Source organism: Sus scrofa, chromosome 9 (assembly GCF_054392235.1).
Source record: "Sus scrofa isolate SSC_HxYL_T2T_F1_AM1 chromosome 9, Sscrofa_HxYL_maternal_Yorkshire_Landrace_v2.0, whole genome shotgun sequence".
NCBI lineage: Eukaryota > Metazoa > Chordata > Mammalia > Artiodactyla > Suidae > Sus > Sus scrofa.
In genome coordinates, this window is record NC_139391.1 from 101,181,701 (window position 1) to 101,206,091 (window position 24,391).

Below are 24,391 nucleotides of genomic sequence, written 5' to 3' on the forward strand. Positions count from 1 at the left end.
CACACTTGAGATATTATTATAATAACACTTACGTATGATGTGTATTCATAAAGTAACATATGCAAATCAAATACAAAGAGGTTTCCTTGTTTAATGTTTTATAGTTCTCAGCATGTAAGTCTTTCACCTCCTTAGACAGGTTTATTCCTTGGTATTTAATTTTTGGGCTGTGGCTTTAATAATCCTTCCATTAATTACTGGTTCTGGAAATTGTTTACCTGACTTTGCTATATACTCTCTGACCTTAGGCAAGTCATTTTTTTCTCTCTGTTACTTCATCTACAAAATTAGTATAATTATATTAACAAAGTACTTAGGAAAATATATTTGGCTAATATTTGTTTAACAAATGTTAGCTACTGCATTTTCATAGATAATTAGTTATCAGTACACTGTTATAGCAAAGGTGTAACATTAACAGTGATTTAATGATAATTAACATTATAATAAATTTATTTATGGTTTAAGTATGCATCCCTTTGTTAATACACACTGTATCTTATTTAATCCTTGAGGCAGTTCTGTGAGGTGTTTTCATAGATAGGAATATTGACACTTCAAAAGAATTTTTTAAAACTTGTTTTAGAACTTACAAGCAACTGGCTTAATTGTGTTATAGAATCTAGATTTCATAATTATTAAATGATAGTATTTTCACCACATCTACCTTCAAAGTCAAATAAAAAAAATCTGGGTCACAGAAAAGCCATATAATCTCTGAGGACAAATTTTTGAGCTATACCTCTGCTTTACAAAAGCAGTGCTTGAAAAGACTGTATATAGAAATTGAAATCAATGATTTCACCTATTTCTGCTTATGTTTAGATTGCAATCTAGAGATAAACTTATTGGGAATATTGTGTACACTGATGATATTTTCCTTCCTTCTGTATTGGATCTTAGGAATTCCTCAGGAACAGAAGTTATATTCAATAAAAAGTCTGAATAGGTGTACCTAGTGATTGATCATGTATCATGAATACTAAACTGGACTATATTTTATGTAACTGAAATATTTTTATTATTTAATTTAATAGATACAATGCACTTTTTGTCAAAACAATTATAATTGTCTTTGTAGCTTTACTTGCTGAGGAAAGTGTATATTTGAAATAGTGTTGGCAATTGTTGAAAAAGTTTAATTATAATTATTGAATGGCTCTAAATTCTTAAGCATCAAATGACTGTATTTTGGACTTAAAACCAAATCGTATAATTATTACAATCTAAAACTACTCAAAAGTTAATATCAAAAGAACATATGGTTGGTATACTCAGATATAAAAATCCTTATAGGTGTATAGTTCCTTTTTGAACTTATCTGTCACTGAGATTCTTTTTTCAATTAACAGTCATTTAGTTGCAACAATGATTTGTTTATTTGTATGTAAAGAAAAATAAAATTCTAAAGTAACATTGCTGAAATCATAGTTAAATTAAAGCCAAGACTAATATAATCTAGGCAGAAAATTATGCTTTCTTTATTCACATAGCATTACTTTTTAAATTTCCCAGCACTCAGTGACCAACACTAGGGTTACATTTCTTTCAGATCTTCCCCCAGTGTATATTGTTAAATAACTCTTTCTGACAGGCTAATTTTTATGAAGTTTATTATTTGTAATTGCTCTTATAGTCTTTTAAAGAGCCAAGGCCTCTTAATAGCTCTCAATTTGAAATAACTATGGAAAATAGGAGATTTCATGCAGGACAGGAAACTGAATTTGAATGATTAGAAAAGCAGAGGGATTTATGCTGAAGTTCAATAGCTGAATTTATAAAAATAAATGAATACCAAACAATAGCATGTAAAGAATGAAAGGGAAAATGGGTTTTAAAAACCCCTATATTATGGTCAAAAATGGGGACAAAGATTAGAAGCCAATGTCCAAATTCAGAGGGATAGGATGATAGAATCGCACAAGTTAGAAATGGAAAGGTCTTTGTAGAATAATTAATTTGAAAACTATTACCATGACTCCAGAACATGAATAAACCCTAAAGATTGCTATGGCTATGGCAATAGTTCTTTTCCTGCCACCAGGTTCATGTGTCTTTAAATCATCCTACATGTCATTGTCTGATTCTTCATAATATTGTACCTCTTTGGTGCTATTGTTCTCCAACTAAAACTATCACTATGTTACTGACACCTTCTGAATACAGACTCAATTGCTTATTCTGGCAAAGAAAACTTTCCGCAGTTTGATTCCATATTTATTTATCCACCTTATCTCTTAATATATACACACAGTCTTCACTGTCTAAACTTAAATTTATGTTACTTATCATATGAATTCTATCTATTTTGAGGGGATTTTGTTCATGCTTTTTCCTCTAAATGGAATTTGCATCTCTTGCTTTCCTCTGCCTTCTCTCTATGAACTCTTTTGGACCTCTGCACTGACAACCAATACATATACAAACCCACATGTATATACTCCCAGATACATTTAACTCCCACCAAAATACTTTTTTAGAGGACTAAATCAAATAAAGCTTTACTTCATATGCTGAAGAAGAAAATTTCCTATCCCTACCTTGATCTTACTTGTTTTCGAGTTTCTACTCTTTTAGGAAACATCACACAAAATAATTAACCACCTTTATATTTAGTGGTTAAAAACATACAAAGAGACAGTTCTGTTATCACATTCTTACTGAATCATTTATTATCTTTATTAGTTTGAAAATTACGTAGAAAATGTCTCAGTTTCTCATCTGTAAAACTGCCATTAATAATAGTAGGCTTATTTGAAGATTAAGTGAAAAAATATAGATGAATTCCTAAAACATCATTAGCACTTCTTATGTGTTCATTGTTAAATGAAATAGCTACTAAATACTTCATAAATATTGTAACATCCTGTGTATGCAATTTATTAATGTCATATAGCTTTTGTTGTAATTTATTGTATGCTCCTTGAGTTAAATAATTAAACATTTCACCCTCCTATTGAAAATACAATTCTAACATAGAAACAGCTCAGTATATATTTGCTGCACCAATTAATATTGTATAGTGTTTCAAAAATTATATAAATTAGAAAGTTTCTGAAAGAAATATAAAAATGCAAATCCCAATAAGAAATTATATATTTTTATAAGTAGAAAATTGCATTTGGCAAAAAGCCCAAATAGCTTCTCCAGTTTGATGTTCCATTTGTCAGTATTCCAGAGATACTTGGACTAATTTCTCTAAGTAAAAAAATTATAAGGTAAAACAGTTATATTGGAGTGATGGAGATAGTATATTGATCAGAAAGATTTTTGAAGTTCTGCTGAAGAATATTTCAATAATTTCCCCCTCAATTAAGATGGCTCAATGGAGAGGAGTAATATCTATGAACAAGTTTAATATTAGTAATAACTGAAGAATTACAAGGCCCAATGGAAATGCAAGAGGAACGGGGATATAAAAACAGAGGGACTGTAAAGTTACACTCTTTGTCATTAAATTTAACTTTTTTATCTTTTACAGTAAGAGTAAACTCATATTTGAAATGTACAAGTACAGATAATCTGCTAATAGTGACACATATAACACAAAAAGTTAAAAACTCTCATGTTTCTTAAGACTTACTTTAAAATTAGGGTTAATATTTGAATTTTGTAGTGTGACTTCTGATGCACAAAAGTGCTCATATCTGCATCATATTCTTAAAATATTAGCTCCTAGAGGCCATAGCTATGCCCTTGGTCTTCTTGGATGTGGCTTTTCTTTAGCACCCCTTCCATTCAGTCCCATGGTCACTCATTTATTAATTATTTCTTCCATTGAACTTTAAATCAGTAACAAGGTCTATCTTAGTATTTTAGAGAAATATAGTGAATATGATTTTATACCACCTCAAAAGTATTTAATAAGAAAACAGAACGGCATGCGTTATTGAATATCAAGGTTGAAGGTAACAGATGGCACAGAGAGGCTATGGATTGCTATAAACATTCTAGGGAAAATACATTTTTTTCTGCTGGATAAAATTAATAAATACTTAATAGACTGAATATTATGACTTAAACTTTAAATAATGAGTAAAATCCATTACCTGCATAGGTTAGGGAAAAGTACTTTGAATGGAAGAGGAAGGACATGCAAGGATATACAGGACATGTCTTTGTTCTGCACTGCCATTAAATGTTACTTAAGGCAACTCTCCTGGCTAATGAAAATCAAAAACTACTGTTACTATAATCTTTCCTTGTAGATTTTGTAGACTTTTTCTTGTACGACTGTGTTGTGATCATTTCTTTCCCTAGAGGCCCTCTACTTTCCAGTTCTATTCCTTGCTGCTAAGGGTATAGGATCTAGAGGTGTGTAGTCCATTAGAACTTATGGGACAGTGGAAATGCTTGCATCTATGCAATATTATTCACAAGACTCATGACTCATTTTGAACACTTAAAATGTAGCCAGGGCAATTGAGGAATAGGATTTTTTATTTTAATTAATTAAGTAGCTACATGTAGCTCATGTCAAAATTGTACAGCATAGATTTAGAGTCACCTTTTAAGAGAAGTAAATTCTGGATGAATTTGATCCACAAATAGATCTCCTTTGGATAAAATATAGTATTTCCTGTGAGATCATATTACATCCCTTTATTCTGAGGCCATTAGTTTTACGCAGTATAATCATTGCTGGTGTACTATTGTTAATTAGGATATGCACAAAGGAATCCAGTGAATTATATTTCCAGGAAGCTTATGAAGACTTCTAGGAAGTGACTTTTGATTTAGTCTTAAAGAAAAGAAAGTTCACCCTGGTTTGAAGATGGGTGGGCTGGGGACAGTTAAGGCAGAGATGAGAAAAAACATGGTGTGACCAGGAAATACTTCATAATTCATTATAACTGACAAACAAGGTGTCTTTGTAAAGAGTAGGAGAAAGAACAATTTGAAAAAATATGATAATGTATGTTTTTAAATACTAAGTATTTAATTTGATTAATTTTGTATAGTTTCCCACCCAAAATAATTATTTTATTACATATATCTAGGATTTTCTTTTCTTTCTTCTTCTCTTTTCCTCTTTTACAGACATCATTTATGTTTTATTCATTAAATAAAACTAAAATTGCAACTTTTTAACCTAAATTTATTACTTGGACAAGATTGAGATTTAGGAAATTTATTACCATGATGTCACCAGTGGTTTATAATTTATAAGACTTTGGATTAGACATTAGCACAGTTATTATTTCCTCTAATACCTTACCTCACCACAGTCTAATAACATTCAGGAAATCCAGAAGACAAAGGGGAGAGAGTAGTCTTGAAAGCTAAAAATAGTTGCTGAAAACTGATGCAATCGTGTAATAAAATATGGCACAATAACATATATGATATACTCATAATATCTGCTAAAGCAATTAGGATCCATGCAGCTAGGTTTCTGTTCATGTTTTACTAAAAATGAAGACTATTTCAGCCCCAGTAAGAAATATAAGCTATGCAGTTCAATTGTATACATTGGTCTTAAGATTTTTTGGTCTTATTACTTGCATATGTGATCTATTTGACATTCTTTAAAACAGAAAATCATTGAGTAGCAATCAGATTTCAGAAAGTTTCCAAGTACATGATGTGTTACACAGGACAAAACAGAGTGTACAGTTATATTAACACAGTTCTTTTACAAGAGGTCAATATTTTCATACATCCAACAGGTTCTATAATGTAAACAGCAATGTTGTTGGTGTCTCTCAATATCAGTCATATTAAGTTTATCAGATGTATTAGAAGGGTAGTTTTCTTTAATTGAGAATTTTTACACATATTTAATGATTTTTTTTTTTGTTAGTAAAGCTTTTGAACTGGACTCTGGTCTATGTACAGGAAAGAACAGTTTTCAGTGCATTTTGGGAGTCCAGAGCATTTGCGTGTTTTTATAAAATATGTTTTCATCTCCACAAATGAAAGTATAGGTAGGCATTTCCACTGTGTCATGAGAGCTGCTGATCAGTATAGGAAAGAATGAGTTTATTATGGTAACTATAAAAAATGAAAAAATAAATTAGTGAATATTTTGGGGGACATACCAAGTATTCTTTTATATATATACTACCACAATAAATATTTATAATCAATCCTATGAGATTTTACTATCTTCCTTTTACAGATGAAAAATATGAGTTTCTAAAAGAGTTAGGGATTGCCTGAGGCTTAGAGTTAATAAAAGGCATAGCCAGGGTTAATACTCATTTCTGTCTGATTTCGTCATCCCTAGACTCCATTACTGTGTGTAACAGGTATGAATCTTATACTATAAACATTTGTATGTAAGAAATACCTTTTAGTTCTCTATTCAGAAATCAAATTATATTTATTCTAGGTCCTCACTTCACTAAAGTGGAAAGGAAATTAAATATTTTACCCTTCAGCAGAATCATATAAGAATATAGAATAATTACATGGTAGATGGCCAGAAATTTGGACAAGAGTTTAAAGGAAAAAAGGAAAGGAAAAGGAGCCCAGCTTTGAACACATTACCTGATACCAAGACAAAGGATAGTTTTTCATCTTATTTTAACCATAACTGACATACTTAACCTCTTTTCCTATAAAGTCTAATCCTTTACCTTGTAAATCTTATGGCAAACACGAGGTTGCAAGTACTTCTTGTATACTTTGGCATACTTACTAACTTAGACACATGATCCCAGATATCAAGTGTCTCATATTTTGAGGGATAGTTCCTCTTATCTCTGTCAGTATTGTAAAATGTCTTATGAGGACAAGAAATTTATAATAATATTTGTAATATCATTTCAGCTACAATACCATTTGTCCCTACTGCTTCCTCTAACCTTCTATCATCGTGGCAGTAGAGTGTGTATCATTTGCTGATCAATGTATATCATATTTCTTTTGGATTATTTCCTACTTTTATCAAAACATAGCTAAATATTTATTAAGATTTCTTCTATGCTTTTTCTTATTTATGGCAATACATTTCATATTATAATTTTAATATTTAAATGTGTATGGTAAATTTTTATTTGTCAAAAAGCTTTTAATTTGGTGACTTCTATAACTGGTTTTTGGTAATTTTTTTTTTCAAATTCTGCTGGAAAGTCTACAACATTGGTAACAACTTGTGTTAAATTTTTATATTCTTTTGTTGTAGTGGCAATATGAGCAGTTTTATTAGAATAAGAATGCATTGTTTCTGTTTTTTTATGTTACTGCTTTGAAAATACTTGGTCTCAGTTCTGTAGTCTTCATAGTAAACATCTGAGATTAAATATCCTTATCAACATTGACTTTTAGGAATCTAAGTTTCAGAGATATTAATTAATCAGCTACCAAAGAACCAGAGCTAATCATTGGCCCAGCTGGGCCTGACTTCTGATTCACTGCCCTTCCTCCTGCAACTTAGCACAAACCTGAGAAACCGTATAAATTTTTCGCAGTGTAAATTTTAGAACTCAGCTAAAGAACCATCATTGCTAGGGGAGAGCTAATTACCAAGTGCAGAATCAATGGAAGGAAAAAATAGACTCAGTAATTCTCACTCACAGTAATAAAAATGGAGAACATTTGGTTTGCTTCCTTTTTCACTCTTCTTCCCTAACTCAAAGAAGTTTTAAGACTCATAATTTGAAACTCTGCCATTAGCTCCATCAGAAATATTAAATGTTAAATAAAATGATCCATATCGGCCATAAAATGAACACCGTTTACTGCTCTAAGAATACAGACAATGTTTTTATGTGAATTGCAGAGAAATTGCCAAAAAAGCTATTTTATTTCAGTGTGTAGACAAGTTAATGTGCTACTGGAAAAATTATACATATTCTGACCTAATTAATTTCCAGAGCTCTTGATTCCAAAAAGAGTGCTCAGAGATACCGCCATTTTATTCCATTGTCATGTAGAAGTTTCAATAACTTAAACACATTCTGAGGAAAGGGTCTTAGGCACGAGTTAGTTGCTCCTTGTTAAGGCTTTTGCAGTGCTTTCTGGCGTACTTTCTTCCATGGTCACATGTTCACTGCAGTTTCTGGATACTTGAGTCTCAACTGAGCAGACTTTTATCACAGCTGAGATATTGAGCTGTGATAAAAATGTGTCACCTCTGTGTTTGTTGTCCTAAGGACACTATCTCCAAGCACACCCTTCCCACTAAAGAGTTAGATATTTCCCACTTAGAGAAATTGATAAAGATAGTTTCACCTGCCTTCTGCCTTCCAGGGTGAGCAATTTAAAAGTACTAGAGAAGCTTGTAAACATCAGAGTTTGTTGGAATGACAGAGGGGAGAACGTGACTGCTGTGCTTCACATTTCTGTCTGAAAAGTACATACCAAAAACATGTGATAGTATGTCTTCTTATAGACATCTTGTATAGTGAGTTGCTTTTTTTTTTCTCTATGTCAAGGAAGGAGTCATTCTGTTTAACATTCTTTCAAGAGCCATTAGTGTAGCTTTTGGCATACCTGTGTGATAAAATCACTCTTTTCTTATCTGACATGCTTTGCTCTTTAGGGGTCATTTAAAAACTGTAACTTACAGTTGCAACATGCTCAAGGCTACTAAAACTCACCAAGCTAAATAGATATGTGGCTAGTATAGCTGGGTTTATTTCACCTAAGTTATTTAGCCATCTCTAAAATTTACACAAATAATAATACTCCTTGATAGTGCCGAAGCATACCCAACCTCTCTCTGATCGACTGGCATGTTAAAATATTTTTTTATTATAAATAAATTTAATTCTTCTTTTTCTTTTCCACAGGACAACATTTTTAAGCTGGAAGACTCACATTTTGAAAATGGCCGTGGAAAGAGTCCATACGACCCTAAACTGCTGACAGCATCTCTTTTAATAGGTACTTAGTCAAGTCAATTAAAAAGTGAATTTTCTATAGCTCATAGCCAGATAGTATGTTCCAACGTATATAACAAGACTTTCCACGATTAATCATAAAATATTTTAGCAGTAGGGCAGTTGAAATATTTCAGAATTTTTTAAATGAAGAAGGAACACTAAATGCTCCTTTGATTATTGTACTGTCTAGTTAGTGATTCTTTTTGATCAACATGGTTTAATAGCATCTTTAAAATTGCCTGCTCAATCTCTGTACATCCCCACTAGACCTTTACAATTTTTGTTTTGTAAAAAATGGTTTTGATTTTCATTTTTTGAAAGAGGCATTTCAAGGGGAAATTTTGACAAGTCAGAAGAAAAGAATGAGATTCACTCTATCTTGTTAATCTTAGTGGCAAGATCTGTCACACTCTCAACATTTGGCAACTCAATCAGCATGATCCATCTAAATAGTAGTACAGTGGACAGAGACCACCTTGTCTTACTTTGAGTTGATGAAATCCTTCTATATTCATCTTTTTTTTTTTTCCTGAATTTAGGGCTTATTTTTTGTCAGATGAAAACATTTTATGTATTTACTTTACCCTTTAATCAACTCCCTTTTTAGTTTCTTTTTTTCCCTCCCTCCTTTCTCCTTCCTTCCTTCCTTTCTTTTCTCTTTCCTTCAATACTGCATAAGGGCGGTGAATGCTTAGCCATAGTTCAGAAGAATAGAATTTGGAAGATAGAAATTGGCAGCAAAATGAGAAAACTTTAGTCTGTGTAGAAAGGTAAAGAATTATTTCCACATTCCTTTAATCATTTCTGGACTGGGATTAAATAATATACAAAAAGTGATACATCATTAAATATTTTTTCTTTTTTTCTTTTTTTAACTTTTGAGTATACCAACAGTAAAACACAGACGATTCTGGATCAGAGAAGATTATACATATGTTTGTATGTAATCATGTAGAAATTATGTAGCTTTTTATTTATTTTTCTTTTTCCCTTCTTTATGAAACATGGAAAGTAATTATTTGATAACAAAAAAAAACTGCTAAGTTTTATTATTATTAGTATTTTGCCACACCTGAGGCATACGGAAGTTCCCAGGCTAGGGGTCTAATTGGAGCTGTTGCTGCTGGCCTACGCCAGAGCCATAACAACATCAGATCCAAGCCATATCCTCGACCTACCCCACAGCTCACAGCAACAACAGATCCTTAACCCACTGGGCAAGGCCAGGGATTGAACCTGCAACTTCATGGTTCCTAGTCGGATTTGTTTCCACTGCATCACGACAGGAACTTCCAACAGTAAAAATTTTTAAGTGTAAACTTTCTAATTGAATTTTGAATAATCTATGTTTTTAAAAAAAATAAATACAGGCTATTACTTGATTGTAATAAGTTCATAAGGCTTTGCCAGTTTTTTTCTGAAGAGAAAGAAGCTATTTTTTCCTGTTCAACAAAATGAAACTTGTCACACTGACTACAGCATTAACTATGAAGATATATTTTTTTCCAGTATTCTCTAGTGTTTACTTTATTGCTGTTTCACTGATCCCTTTTCTATTAAGAATAAAACCATTACAGCATGAATTATCTCCTCTATTGCTTTCAAAATGTAGACAATTTCAGTCCATTTGATCCATTTATGGAGCACTTTAACAAAAGTTTAAGACCTGAAGGAATGCAGCAAATGTAACACACTTATAATTTTCCTATTCACAGATGGCCTAGTGATTACGTGTGGGTGATTTCCTTAAGTGCACATACAGAAATATAAAAATTGTCTTAAACAAAGGGGAGGAGTCCTATCTTGTTTGAACTTGCAGCCTATACTTATTTAAATTGCACACTGAAAAAAAAAAATAGATACTCCTCAAGAAACAGTATGTAAAATTGTTCCTAGAGCAGCTTTAATTTATGGTATGTTTCTCAGTAGGGATTTGCTTGATTATTTATTTTAATATTCCATTGAGAAAGGATGATGACAAGTAAGTAATACGTAGTTCATATGGTATGCAGCCATACAACATCCACAAAGAATATGAAATGCCACAGTTTTGGTTTTATATGAGAACTTTTTGAAAAAGCCATATAGGTTTGTGGAAAGGAAAAGAGAATGAAGGAAGTTCCAAGAGTCAAGGAGAGAATATGTGGCTAAAAAAAGATGATAGACATTTCAGAGAAGTACCTTTAAAGTGAAGTTCAGATCTCACCTAGCCAATACCATAAAGTAATTGAGTAATTTTCAGAGTTATTTCTAAATTTAGAACATTTAGAAGATTTTTCAAGCCAATATCACTTAATTTTTGAATCAGTTGAATAGAAACAGAAAAATAAGCAGGCCACACTAGACCTGGTAAAATCCCTCAAAGTATCTGCAGCACCATTTTAATTCAAAAGCTGTGACTTCCTTTATTGAGGTTATGTGTTTATAACTATGGTATAGATTTTGACTCTCACAGTAAATTTAATATCCCTTGTTGGTTTTTTCTTGGCATTTTCTATTGAACTGCTTTGAAAATATTGCTTACTAATTTAAAGGAGTTTTTAAATATAAATATTTTCTACAGCACCTCCCAAACTTTTGCATGCAAGGGATACAACTGTTACTGAAATATACAACTTGTATATTGCATATGAAAGAATGGCTTTTGGGAAAGCCTATCCACCTAAAATACTGTGAATATATTCTCCTCATTTCTTCACATAGAAGAAATTTTCAAGGTAGTTCCAGGCTGCATCCTTCCCCATTACTGGGAAATAAAATTTCACCTTTGCCTCAAAACTGGCTAGTAGAATCTTGACAGTATACTCTTTTTATATCACCAGTCCCTCTATTAAGCAGTTTCAGCTTGTAATAAAATTGAAAACCACATGACAGCTTAAAATTAGCTTATGAAATCTATGAAGGTCTTCTATAAACCTCTTCCCAAATTGCCTTGGTTTTTAAGCTAATGACCATAGAAAATATGTAATCTTCCCTGAGCAATACATAGTTACCAAAGTAAGTCTCCAAATCTTCTATGTCCTAAGGTTTTCACATTGCATTAGTCAAAGTGATTTTTCAAATATCCTTTAATAAAAATAATTTTGTCAATATGAAATTGCTCCAGTATTTTTAAATTTTTTTTTATTTCACCCACCTGTAAATATTTTTTGACTGCAGACTATTTCCTTTGGAATGGATTAGCAATGATATCCTGCTGTGCAGCACTGGGAACTATGTCTGGTCACTTATGATGGAGCATGATAACGTGAGAATAAAGAATGTGTACATGTATGTGTAACTGGGTCACCATGCTGAGCAGTATAAAATCGACAACACTGTAAAACAGCTATAATGGGAAAAAATAACAATCACTATATTAAAAAAAAAAAACAAACAACCTTTCGTTAAAAATAGCTGCTCCCCTGCTCAGAATAAATGCCATGTGTGAACACAAGAATAAAACCCAGAATTTCCCTCACTAAGTATCATCTCTTGAAAGCAGTTTTATTTCCTCATTGAAATCTTCTTCAGACATCGCAGTGGTAGTAATGTTCTATCACTAAGAGACATTATGAGAGTTCCTGTCATGGCTCACCAGAAATGAATCTGACTAGTATCTATGAGGACACAGGTTCGGTCCCTGGCCTTGCTCAGTGGATTAAGGATCCGGCGTTGCTATGAGCTGTGGTGTAGGTCGCAGATGCGGCTAGGATCTGGCATTTCTGTGGCTGTGGTGTAGGCCAGCAGCTACAGCTCCAGTTTCACCCCGAGCCTGGGAACCTCCATGTGCCATGAGTGCGGCCCTAAAAACACACACACAAAAGAGAGAGATATTATGAAAATATGCTTCATGGGTCTGGGACTTTTAGCTATGGTTTATTTCCCCTAAGCTACAGTTCTGCTCTGCCTTAGGAAAGAACATAATTTTATACGGGAATATGCTCTTACTTGCTATTAGAGCAAACAAAGCGCTCTCCAAATTAATTGGCTATAATGAAAAAATTATTTGAACTTCTCTGAGCCTCAATTTCTTTGTATATAAAATGGCATGACCATGCTAATTTCACTAGTTTGTTGTGAGAATTAAAAAAGACAATGTAATATCTATGTCTTTGTTGGGATACATACATATTTCTGAAACATGTATGTAGTGTAGAAACTAAAAAAGGCACTTATTTTAGTGATTGCCTCTAAAGAGGCTAGGAGCGAGATGTGGTAGCTTATGAATTTTATATTTTTAATTTTGTGTCTTTTACACATATTGACTACTCAAAAAAATGTTAGTTTTAAAAGAACAATGTGGCAAAGCTGGTATATTTATTGGTATAGAGAATGTACTTAACAAATGTGAAGATATAAAATTATTCCCATACCCTTCCATTGTCAAGTAGATTTCATCTATGCCATGTGGAGAATGTGTGTGTATGCACGCGTGCGTTCGTGTGCGTGTGTGTAAGAAGAGAGAGACATAACTTTTCCCTCTGTTTCTAATTACTCTGCTGTACTGTGAGTGGAATTTGTTTAAGGTGTTAACAACATAATGGCTTGATCTTTAGGTTTGTTTGATTTTTGCTCACATCCATGTCACACTTTACACCTGTGTTAGTAATGCTGTGATTTCATCAGGAAATTTTTTTTTTTCACCTTCTGTTTCTTCTCACCACACCCTTCTTAGGAATTGTAATCCAATACATTAACTGATTTAAGCCACATTTTTACTTCATTTTGAGCTGTGAACAGAAAGTACAGAGTACCTATGAACTTTTGTTTTTAACACATGCTTCTCAGGTAACGCTGCCATTGTAGAAATGTAGTTCACTAAACTTTTTGTTCATTTAAGTAAGGAATGCTTTCCTTAGAGATAGTTAAGAAAGCTTGCAGTTAAGAAAGAATTTCAGCAGACTCAAATGGGAGCTTTCATATTTGACAATTTCTAGGTTATTATTTATATCTGTCAGCACTAATCTAATACATTATTTTTGAGATATCAAACTGCCTGTAGAAAGACTTACAAACTTTGTTGGACAGAGTATCCATAACTGCTTTTTGATGTGTGTAACAATTCCTTGAGTGTATTATTCTACCATCAATTTAATAAAATTGGACAAACATTTTCTTTCACTAGTAGCTTAGTAAATATGGAAAAACCTAAAAGTATGTATCTTAGCCATAATGCAATGGAATGGTTGTAGGCTAACGTTTACCTATACTTAGGGTCATAAAATGAGAAAATCAACAGATAGTTTGACAACTTCATAAATGACAAAAGAAGTTTGACAAATACGCTTTAAAAAAACAAATATATTTGTTCTCCAAATATAAGCCAACTGAGGTATAGTAAATTTTTTATACTCAGATAATGTTAGATCATTTCAGGTAGCCACAGAATGTAATATCTTTAATACAAGGTATTGATGTAAAATTACATTAAATTAAATATACTCTGAGTTGATATTATAGATGTGCTGGAAGAGAATGCAAAGGTAGGATATTCTTCCACTTATATATTTGGGACAAATAACAAATATATCATGCAATTTCTGGAGGAATCATCCCTGATGAGAATCCTGTAGACATCTCAGCAGTAACTATGATCTAAGACCTGGTGTAAAGGAATGGTTCTGATATTGAACATTGACAATGATAATGTGCTCTCATGGTCACCTGATCATCCGGTGCCCTCCAGCACATAGATATCATGTTGACTGGCTAAAAATAATATTTGAGTAGAAGGTAATTTTCTATGACTGGATGCAACTGGTGCCTTAACCTTTCTTTGGTTTCTAAGTTCATTCTTTATAAATTCTGTTTTTAGTAATAAATTGACTTGCTAGCTCTTGTACTGATGAACTGTTCTAAATTCTCTATGTGAATTACTTTTCAGATGTCAAAAGAGAAGCTATATCCATTTTTCTACCTTTGTCTTCATTTATATTGATTTTTGCCTTCCTCATGTGAGGGTGGATAAAAAAAGAATTATATATAATTTTTAACAGAACTAAACAAATGAATAGAGAAACAAATACCTATTGGTATCTAAATAATTTATTTATTTGGTTGTAGGTTTTATTTTTTCAACTCTATCTGGAATAGAGTTTACATACAATAGCAACCATAATTATGAATATCACTCACACTGCTGCAAGCTAAATGAAAAAAGAAAGTTTAACTGATGACATTGTTTACTCTTCCATTTCTGATTATCCTGCTGCTAGACTTGGTCTGACTACATTCTAATTTGAAATTGCTCAGTTTTCACCTTTAGTTGTTCTATTTTCACATTTCCTGATTTTCATCACCTAACATATGGTTGAGAGAGCAATGAGGTTCAGCTAATAACTTAATGCTTTTGATTTTTCAAGGTAAAGATAACTCAAGTTATCCCATGACAGATGTTCCAACATGAAAATATTTGAAATTGACATTAGGCTTCTTTCACAACACATTTTAAACTAACATTTTCTTATTTGCACAGATCAGGAAGTTTAAAAATTCATCACATGTATCAAGCAATTACTTGTAAAAAGTTAAAGCATCAACCTTAGTAAAAATGTTAGGTTAATTGAATATAGGTTAAAATTAAGGAGACCATATGTATTAAAATATTTCAGCATACCCATGAAACTTAAGGATAGTTTATTCATAGTGTTTTTGTGCTTTTAGAAAAAGGTTATTTCTTTGCCTTGTGGGAAGATAAAACAATATTGCAGCATATTATGATAAGAGCAAGTCAGATTTGAACTTGCTGTTTAACTCAGTGAAGATAAGACAAGATGCTTTTGAATCCAAAAGGTACCATAATGTGGCAATTTATGATGTCAGATGAGTACCATCCATTTAGCTAGTAAATTGTACTTAATACATTGTCAAACCATCACTTTTATTTGTCTTGATTCACAAAAATTCAAAATAAGTGATGAATTTTTAAAAACTCAGTCTCTAAGATAATGTGTATTTCTATTATGGAGTCACTCAGTACTTCTGTCTGTATAGCTATTCTGCACTATTTCGGAAGTTTCCCAAAGCCTGGTGCCTTCAGTCCTATCAGGACCACAGCTTCTACCAAATGAATTAATTTAGTTTGGACCACTGAAAATGTCTATTTTTATTTCACAACCCTTTATTTGCAGGTGAGAATTGTGGGTGTGAACAAAGAATATCATATCATATTAATAAAACTTTCCCAAAACTATTTATAACTGAAGATAGTTTCTTCCTAATACATGCAGTAGTGCTTTTGGAAATTATAGTGGTATACAAATGTTACAGTTTATGTATGCCTACTGTATTTTCTGAGTATATTCAAGTCAATGTATACAGAAAAAAATATATCCAAATAATCAGGGTAATATTAAGTTATACTGTCATTATAGTAGATTATTGGGAAAATAGTTTTGCTGAGAATTCACTCTAAGCAAGCAGGCAATAATGTGTTTTCTGGATGGAATAATGTGAGGTACTTTTTCTTTAAAGGAAAGAAATGTCATTTTTACAAACTTCAGTTTATTGAAAGGTGGTATGGTATAATTTAGGATAAGAGGCTTGGGACTAAACAGACCTGGGTTTGAACTTTCACCTTGACACCTAGTCATTAGCTGAGCAAACTTGGGTTTCTTTAACTGTAAAATAGGGATAGGGATAACGTTACGTCATAGAGCTGTTGACAGAAATAAATGAGATAATTTGAAAGTTTCAAGCCAGCACCTGACTGCCCAGCAAGCACAAATGGTATTCAGTAAATATTAACTTCTCTTTCTCCTTGTTTCCTTTTCATTTCTATTCCAACCTTCTGATTATGAGACTTCCATTATTAAACTCTGACCTAGAGTTAATTAAGTTTAAGTAGAAATCAGTCAAAGCACAAGAGAATCTTGCGCTGTAGTGATTACGGTCTGTTTTTATCAAAATTCTCCTTGCTTCAAACATATTTCTGTTTTATCTGAGACCACGTAGTAGACCTGTTTTGGGGTTGTATGATAGCTACTTAATATACTAAAGAAAGAATGCCAGTAAAAAGTTTTGGCAAGGAAAATATTAGGCTTTTCTAAATTATAGGAAAATCTCATTAATTTAGATCCTACTAAAAAGGGAAGCATATTAGAAATTCAATTTCCATTAAAATCAAATCTGTAAACAAGATTTTACAATGAGGAGTTCCCATTGTGGCTCAGTGTTATCAAACCCAACTAGGATCCATGAGGACATGGGTTCAATCCCTGGCCTTGCCCAGTGGGTTAAGGATTAGGCATTGCCATGAGTTGTGGTCTAGGTTGCGGATGTGGCTTTGATCCTGCATTTCTGTGACTATGGCACAGGCCAATAGCTGTAGCTCCCATTTGACCCCTAGCCTGGGAACTTCTGTATGCTATGGGTGCAGCCCTAAAAAGGCAAATAAATAAATAAATAAACAAACAAACGAGAAGATTTTACAATGAGACTTTATGCTAAAAACTAAAAATATTTGAAACATGGTGCCTTTAAACATATAAAAGCAGACAGTGTGATAGAGTTTGCATTTCGTACTTTGTCTTTGGTCATAATAGAAAATATAAAAGTTCGTGTTTTAGTAATATGCCCTGAATCATGTATTACTCAGTTTTTCAAAGTTAGTACTAAATGAGTAGTTGGATACTTAATCTGTGAATGATCATTTAATAAAACACTCCCTTCCACAGAGCTATAGGATAAACATAAGTAGCTTTGAATAATGATACAAGAACATTTTTGTTTCCTTTCTAGTGAGGTCTTAACATGAAATTTGCATTTTGTTTTGTTTTTGCCTTAATTAAAGTGTGTATATGTGGTTTTCTTTTATTACAACACAGATGGAGAATTATATTCTGGAACAGCAGCTGATTTTATGGGGCGAGACTTTGCTATCTTCCGAACTCTTGGGCACCACCACCCCATCAGGACAGAGCAGCATGATTCCAGGTGGCTCAATGGTAGGTGGTGTATGTGCACAGGCGCATAACATGTGCATCTATAAAGTCAGTAGAAAGCTTTCCTTATATGGTGCAAACAATATGGGTTGAGATTTAGTGTGCAGTTAAACTCATTGTGGTGACCTCATGGCTGTGGGTGTGAGAAAGTGGTGCACAAAAAGAAAAGAAAGATTTAAAATTCAGGAAAACATATGCTTTGTGCAAAAACTAAAGTTTCTCAGTGGTTAACTATGGAAAGAAATAGATCTGAGCTGGAGCTACGGAAGGGAGGCAGTGGAACAAGATAAGATGACTTACTACTCTTGTCTTGCAGGGACTCAACAACAAATCTCATGATGTAGTGTTTTTTTCCTCCACACATCTCACATTGTCCTGAGAGCATTATAAGTTACTGAATGTTTAAAGAAAAGTGTAGTACTAAAAACATTACATTGAAAGGGTTTATATATAGGGACATATCGTTTAATTTGATTCTCCTTTAATATTCCTAAAATTCTTTTTCCCATTTTATAGGTTGAGAAATCAAGGCTAATATATATATTTTATATTATTATCATTATTAATATAAAATATATATATATATATTTTTTTTTCCCTTTCTAGGGCTGCGCCTGCAGCATATGGAGGCTCCCAGGCTAGGGGTCCAATTGGAGCTGTAGCCGCCAGCCTACACCAGAGCCACAGCAACGCCAGATCCGAGCCGCATCTGTGACCTACGCCATAGCTCATGGCAATGCTGGATCCTTAACCCACTGAGCAAGGCCAGGGATGGAACCCACAACCTCTGGTTCCTAGTCAGATTTGTTAACCACTGAGCCACGACGGGAACTCCCTCAAGGCTAATATTTTATCTAAGATTACATCTAACCAGGAGTAGGTTTGGGACAAGAACCCAGTTTCCTGAACTTTAGGCACTGTGTCATAGCTTGAGCAGACAGATAGTTTTTGTTTTTGTTTTACTCTATTTCTCTTCTTAGTACATTAATAAATTGTAAAATTTATGTGCTTAAATAAATACTATTTTCATTTAGATTCTGAATGAAATAATTCTTACATGTCTGCTATGAAAAGTTTTTTTTAAATTATTACTCACTTAAACATTCATCAAAGTCCGCCTATGTGTAAGATGCTTGATTATCTCACTCTCTGAATTTCTGCCATACTTGCTTTTCCTGCTCTCACTGAGGTACCTAAAATTTATTTCACCTCTGTCTCTCACTGGTTTGTTAGAAAAATTAAAATCTCCCACTGAACCTCACTGAAATTTCAGGAGACCATGAATAGTGTGTCTTTGTTCCAATATATCCCAATCCTAAAATGACTATTCAGGACATAAAACATACCTCAGATTACCTGAATCAGCATCTCATTACTCTTGCAACAACATTTCTGATTGTCCTATTATTTCTCTCTCTCTCCTTTTTCTTTTGTTCTACCCAGTTACATGGAGGCTTTCTTGCCCTTTTTGGAGGTTTAAGTTCTTCTGCCTATGTTCAGTAAATGTTCTGTTTGAATCGTTCTACATGTAGATGTGTTTTTTTGATGTGTTTGTGGGAGACGGTGAGCGTGACGTCTTACTCCTCTGCCTTCTTGATCCTTCTATTTTTCATATATTAGTGAAAATGATGTGCCTCTTACCTTCAAGCTTTGACTCTGTTGCCTTTGCTCTTAAGTGCATTGATTCTTTTTCATAAAAGAATTTACTTTTTGGGGGAGAGGGGCTGCCTTTATCTCTTCTTCACCACTGATTTCTTCCTTGACCTGGAAACATGCTCATATACCCTATCTAAACCATCCCTTTAATCATGGTGTACCATAAAGTCCTTATATGTCTAAGTCCATAGCCTGGTTAGGAACTTATTCTATCAACATTTTCACTACTTTTAGCCATTTTCAACATGACTTTGATGCCATGAAACTACTCTGTAAGTTACTAATGACTTTTTATACTTTATCAGTCTCCATTTAAAAAACCTCTCCTACAATATTTGTCACTATTAACTAGTCCTTTCTCTTTAAAAGAGTCAGTTCTCTCCACTTCTATTATTTCATGCTCTTTCAAATTTCCAATAAGTTTGATAGCACTTCCCAGTTGCCATTCTCCAGATGATGCCTAAAGCCATTCATGATTGAGTACAAACATTATAGTCATCAGAAGGGACTAGATGTAAAGTCACATACCCAATTCTGGTGATGGAGGAGGTAGAAAAATACAACCCTCACCAAGGAAAAGAAAAGATGCTGAGCTCACCATAAGGCTATCTATGTAAAGCCATAAAAGAGCCAAACTCCAAACTCCCAGAAGACAATTTTAGAATATCCTCTGTCAATTATTAAACTCAGGCTTTATACGGATTGAAAAATAGTAGGGAAAAACCTCTTTCAACCTGGCTCTCTGGTCTTTTCTCAAACTGAAATATTTATGAGGGAGGGAAAATGCTTGTTTTTGATTCTGCAAGAAGGAAACTTTGATCATTTATGAACTCTAAAGGACATACAGACTTTCACTGTCCATGAGAAAGAAAATTTCATTAGAAGATGGAATAACATAAAGGAGAGTATCGTATCCATTTCATTTTTATGGCCTTGGAGGGAAAAAGTCATCAAGTTAAAGCTGCTTTTGTGCTACGCACTCACATGTTGACAGCTGAGTCTGAAGAATTTACACTGTGGGAAAACAGTCATTGTCCACAGCTCTGTGCTTCATCTCCGCAAATGTGTAGTTCATTTGAGAATTCAGTTATCAGTCTCTCAGCACTAAACGTGAGAACTGATTTTGCCAAATTAACACAAAGGTTACATTTGACAGGGTGCAGAAACCAGAACTGCTGCAAGATGGAGGATGCAGGCACACTGGAGATAGAACTGAGAGACTGTGTGAGTCACAGGCCTCATGAAATTAAACACCACTGCAGAACAAAATTGGAAACATAATGTTTACACATGCATGCATAAAATAAATGAGTTTTTAGGCATAGGAATAGACTACACAATGAGTTGTGCTGCCAGAAGTAATAAATTAGCTTGCAGGTACTTTCTGAAAGGTCTTCAGGGCTATTAAGATTAATTTTGGCATAGGACTTACTTTACTTTTTTTCAAATCCATTCAAAGCAATTGAATTATTTTGGAAGAATTAGTTTGCCTATTTTAGATGACTTTTGTTGTATACCTGCTAAACAAAAGTAAAAAACAAAAAACTTGTCTAGAATTGGATCTTAAAATAATCTCAATTTTTATGGCATTTCACTATTTTCATAATTGCTCACTATAGTTTCCTTTTCATAATAGCAGCAATAAAGGCTTAAATTCAGTTTCGTTTTACTGGGAAACATTAGGAATAAGTATCACACTTAGATGAAGAAACATAAGAGAGGAAATCGATTTTTTTTACATAACTGCTTTGTAAAAATTATCATATACACCAGCTCCTAATTTCAGATTGCCAGATATTATAACAACCTTTGATTTCTGAAAATCTGCTGGGTATGCATTTGTTTCGATGTATCCAAATTCACTTTTCTTCCTTCATAAATTCTCTCAATATTATTATATCACTTTAAACTTCAGTTCTAATTTTGGTTTACTAGCAGTGTGGAAATTAGATAAAATTGTCCTTTATATATTCATAGTAAAAGACAAGTTTATGCTGCTGTTCTAGTAATGATTTCTTATTTACCGTGTTACATACCATCACCTAGCTCTTGTACATGTTAGAGCAGATGGATGGCTAACCCACATTTATTTTTCTATTTGATGGACACTTTTTATAATACCATTTATGTCTTATACTAACATTGGAATGCTATATGATATAACCATATAAAGACTGAAAATCTTGAGAGTGAGACAGTGTTACACCTTGACCTTGAACCTTACTATTAATGGAATTATATTACCTATGTCCTAGAGTTGTGAAAAAAAAATGACTACCTGATAATGTGTATAAAGTACTAAGCAAATGATTGGTGTGTAGTAAGCACCTAATAAATGTGGATTTTTTCCCTGTATCCTTTATCCCACTTCCACTGGGTGGAGCATGCTTAGTAAGCTTTGTCAGATTCATTCTGTGAGTGATTATATTTGAGTCAGGGTGAAAGAGCAGTCAGAGTTGGGTTTAATATATGAAACCACATGGATCCTTGAGAGCCAAGGCCCAGTGCATACAAACAGACCTAATTACAGTGCCCAGAGTATGAGTCCTTCCCACTCATTTCAGGAAGACCTGTTTTCTTTTAGTGGAATTTCCTAAAAGGATTGTGCCTGTGGATAGACCAACCCACTTGCTTTTTTTTTTTTTTTTCCTGTAATTGAGATAGTATGCAAGTCATCATTCCGCTTCCTCTCCTTGTAACGCTCATACCAGGATGGCCTTCCCTTGTTGGAATGAGTATAGCTTCCTCTGTGGTTATGCACTAGGATATTTCTTGTTCTCTAAAGACTCAAATTTCTCAAGACTTTTTTTTTTTTTTTTGAAAATAGAACCAAGGCATGTGACCACAAATATATTCTGAGAGTACAAATTAATATTGCATGGCACTAGATACCTAATCTTACACCACTTGTATGACCTTTTTGATATACTATTTTAATTCTAGCATCTTTAAAAACATGAATTATGTCAGAGTATCCAGTTGGATTTTTAAAATAAATAAAATTAATCATCTTGTTTGGCATAATGTCAAGCTTATTAATGATACCATTTTGAACTATTTCTTTGACATAAGTAAGTTAATAACATTTTGCTGACCTTGGGGAAAAAGCCCTCTGGAAGCCTTATTTTATGGTCATGTGAGCAGATGAGTATAGATGTTGAACGACCATTCATTTAAAAAAACACAAGTAACCACAAACATCCTCTCTGAACAGAGCAATAAGGATACGAGTCTTTTTTAACTTTGAATTATATATTCTATGAATTTCTTTCTGTATTCACTAGTTAACAATTTTGAAGTATCAATGCTTAGAGTCACAAAAATTTTAATTTTTTGGTTATTTTTGGTGAAATCATGCTGAAAAATGGGTATGTAATAGTTTAAAATAAGTATTCTTATCTATAAGTACAACTGAGTAGTTACGACTTTTTTTCTCATGAATCTATTACCAAGAAAAATTTTTCATCCTGATAAAGAATGTATGCTTCCCAGCAGCATTTTTTTTCAAAAACTAAATGTATACCATGAAATTATTCTACTAAGTGAAAAATTTAACACACTCACTAAATATGCCTTCTTTTCTTCATAAAGAGCTAAAGTTACTTCTTTTCTGAGGACATTTTCTATGTCACGTTTTGTCTAAGGAATATAATGATTTTTAACTGGTTTTGTTTGAATTTACTTTGCACTAATGAAAAAAAAATGAATAAAATTTTGGAGCAAAAATTAACTTAGTGGCAGTATTTGGAAGATAATTTTGTTCAGGCGTCTGATAAAATGTAGCCGAATAAAATCGTTAGCTACAAAGTACAGCCTTCAAGTATGGCACGTTAATCACAAATTTTGAACAACTTATCTTAGAATTAATATTTCAATGATGAGAGTAGAAAATAGCATTTAAGGGTGTGATTACATTTACTAGAGAAAGTCCCACTTTTAAATGAAAATCAATGAAAATGTATTAAAGTGAGAGAATACCTTGGAAAATTCTTTAAAGCCAGCTCCCTTTTTCCTCTTGGTTCTTAACACCACTTCTCTCTCATCTCACCATCCATTTAATGAATACAGAGCCTGTCTGTACCAATTTCCTCTTCTAGAGTCACTACATTCAGAGCTTGGTGGGTCTCAATAGGGATTTACTGCTGACTGAGTAATCTGGGTTCATGTGTGCAGTGACATCAAGCAAGAGATTTACCCTGAGAAGTGGATGCCATGACAATGCGTGTAACCATGGTGTGACTGGCCTCTCTGACATGGCTCTCAAAAGCTTTCCCTCTGTGAAAACAGAAGCCTGTTTGCAAATTAATTAGTTTCTGGCGGCAGCTTGATTGTTGACCCAGAGTTTGTAGAGTGGAAAAACAATCAGATTAGTGTGCTCAGGGTAAAAGACCAGTGTGCAGTTGCGTGTGGCTTGCTCAACTATTGAAACCATGAATGAACTGAAACAAATTCTTTTAGGAGAAGCCTAGGCAGAGGTTAAGTGTGATGAGGCTTGAGCTTCCCAACAGCAGGGGCTGGGAAATTAAAGAATTTTAGCCAGATAAAGCTGAATGATGGCAAACAATGCCATTGAATTTTAACAGCATGGATAGTTTTGACAAAAAAAAAATGTGTATATATATGTGTGTGTGTATATATATATGTGTGTGTGTGTGTGTTACATTCTAATCACTCCTAGTAGAAAGAATAGGTTTACAATATTATAAAATGTAGGCTTGACACAAATACTTCCATAGTAGAAAATTTCAGAAGCTTTCAGGCTGGAAGATTTAATTAAGTTTGTCTCAAGGGCTAATATGATAATATCCACATGCAAAAAATATTAAGAAGTAACCTGCCTTTTTGTGTTGATAATTCTTTTTTTTTTTTTTGTCTTTTTGCCTTTTATAGGGCCGCTCCCATGGCATATGGAGGTTCCCAGGCTAGAGTCTAATCAGAGCTGTTGCTCCTGGCCTATGCCAGAGCCACAGCAACACCAGA

The 24,391-nt window shown here is 33.2% G+C and overlaps 1 protein-coding gene across 7 annotated transcripts in view; it reads left to right on the forward strand.

Moving 5' to 3' along the window:
- The window catches only part of SEMA3A (semaphorin 3A), a 454,735-nt gene that overhangs the window by 356,566 nt on the left and 73,778 nt on the right, over positions 1 to 24,391 (forward strand). For all 7 annotated transcript variants that reach the window (XM_021063479.2, XM_021063478.2, XM_084977288.1 and 4 more), the window contains 2 exons: positions 8,739 to 8,832; positions 17,639 to 17,758. In XM_021063479.2, the coding sequence (XP_020919138.2) occupies positions 8,739 to 8,832; positions 17,639 to 17,758 (214 nt within the window). The remainder of the gene's footprint in view (positions 1 to 8,738; positions 8,833 to 17,638; positions 17,759 to 24,391) is intronic.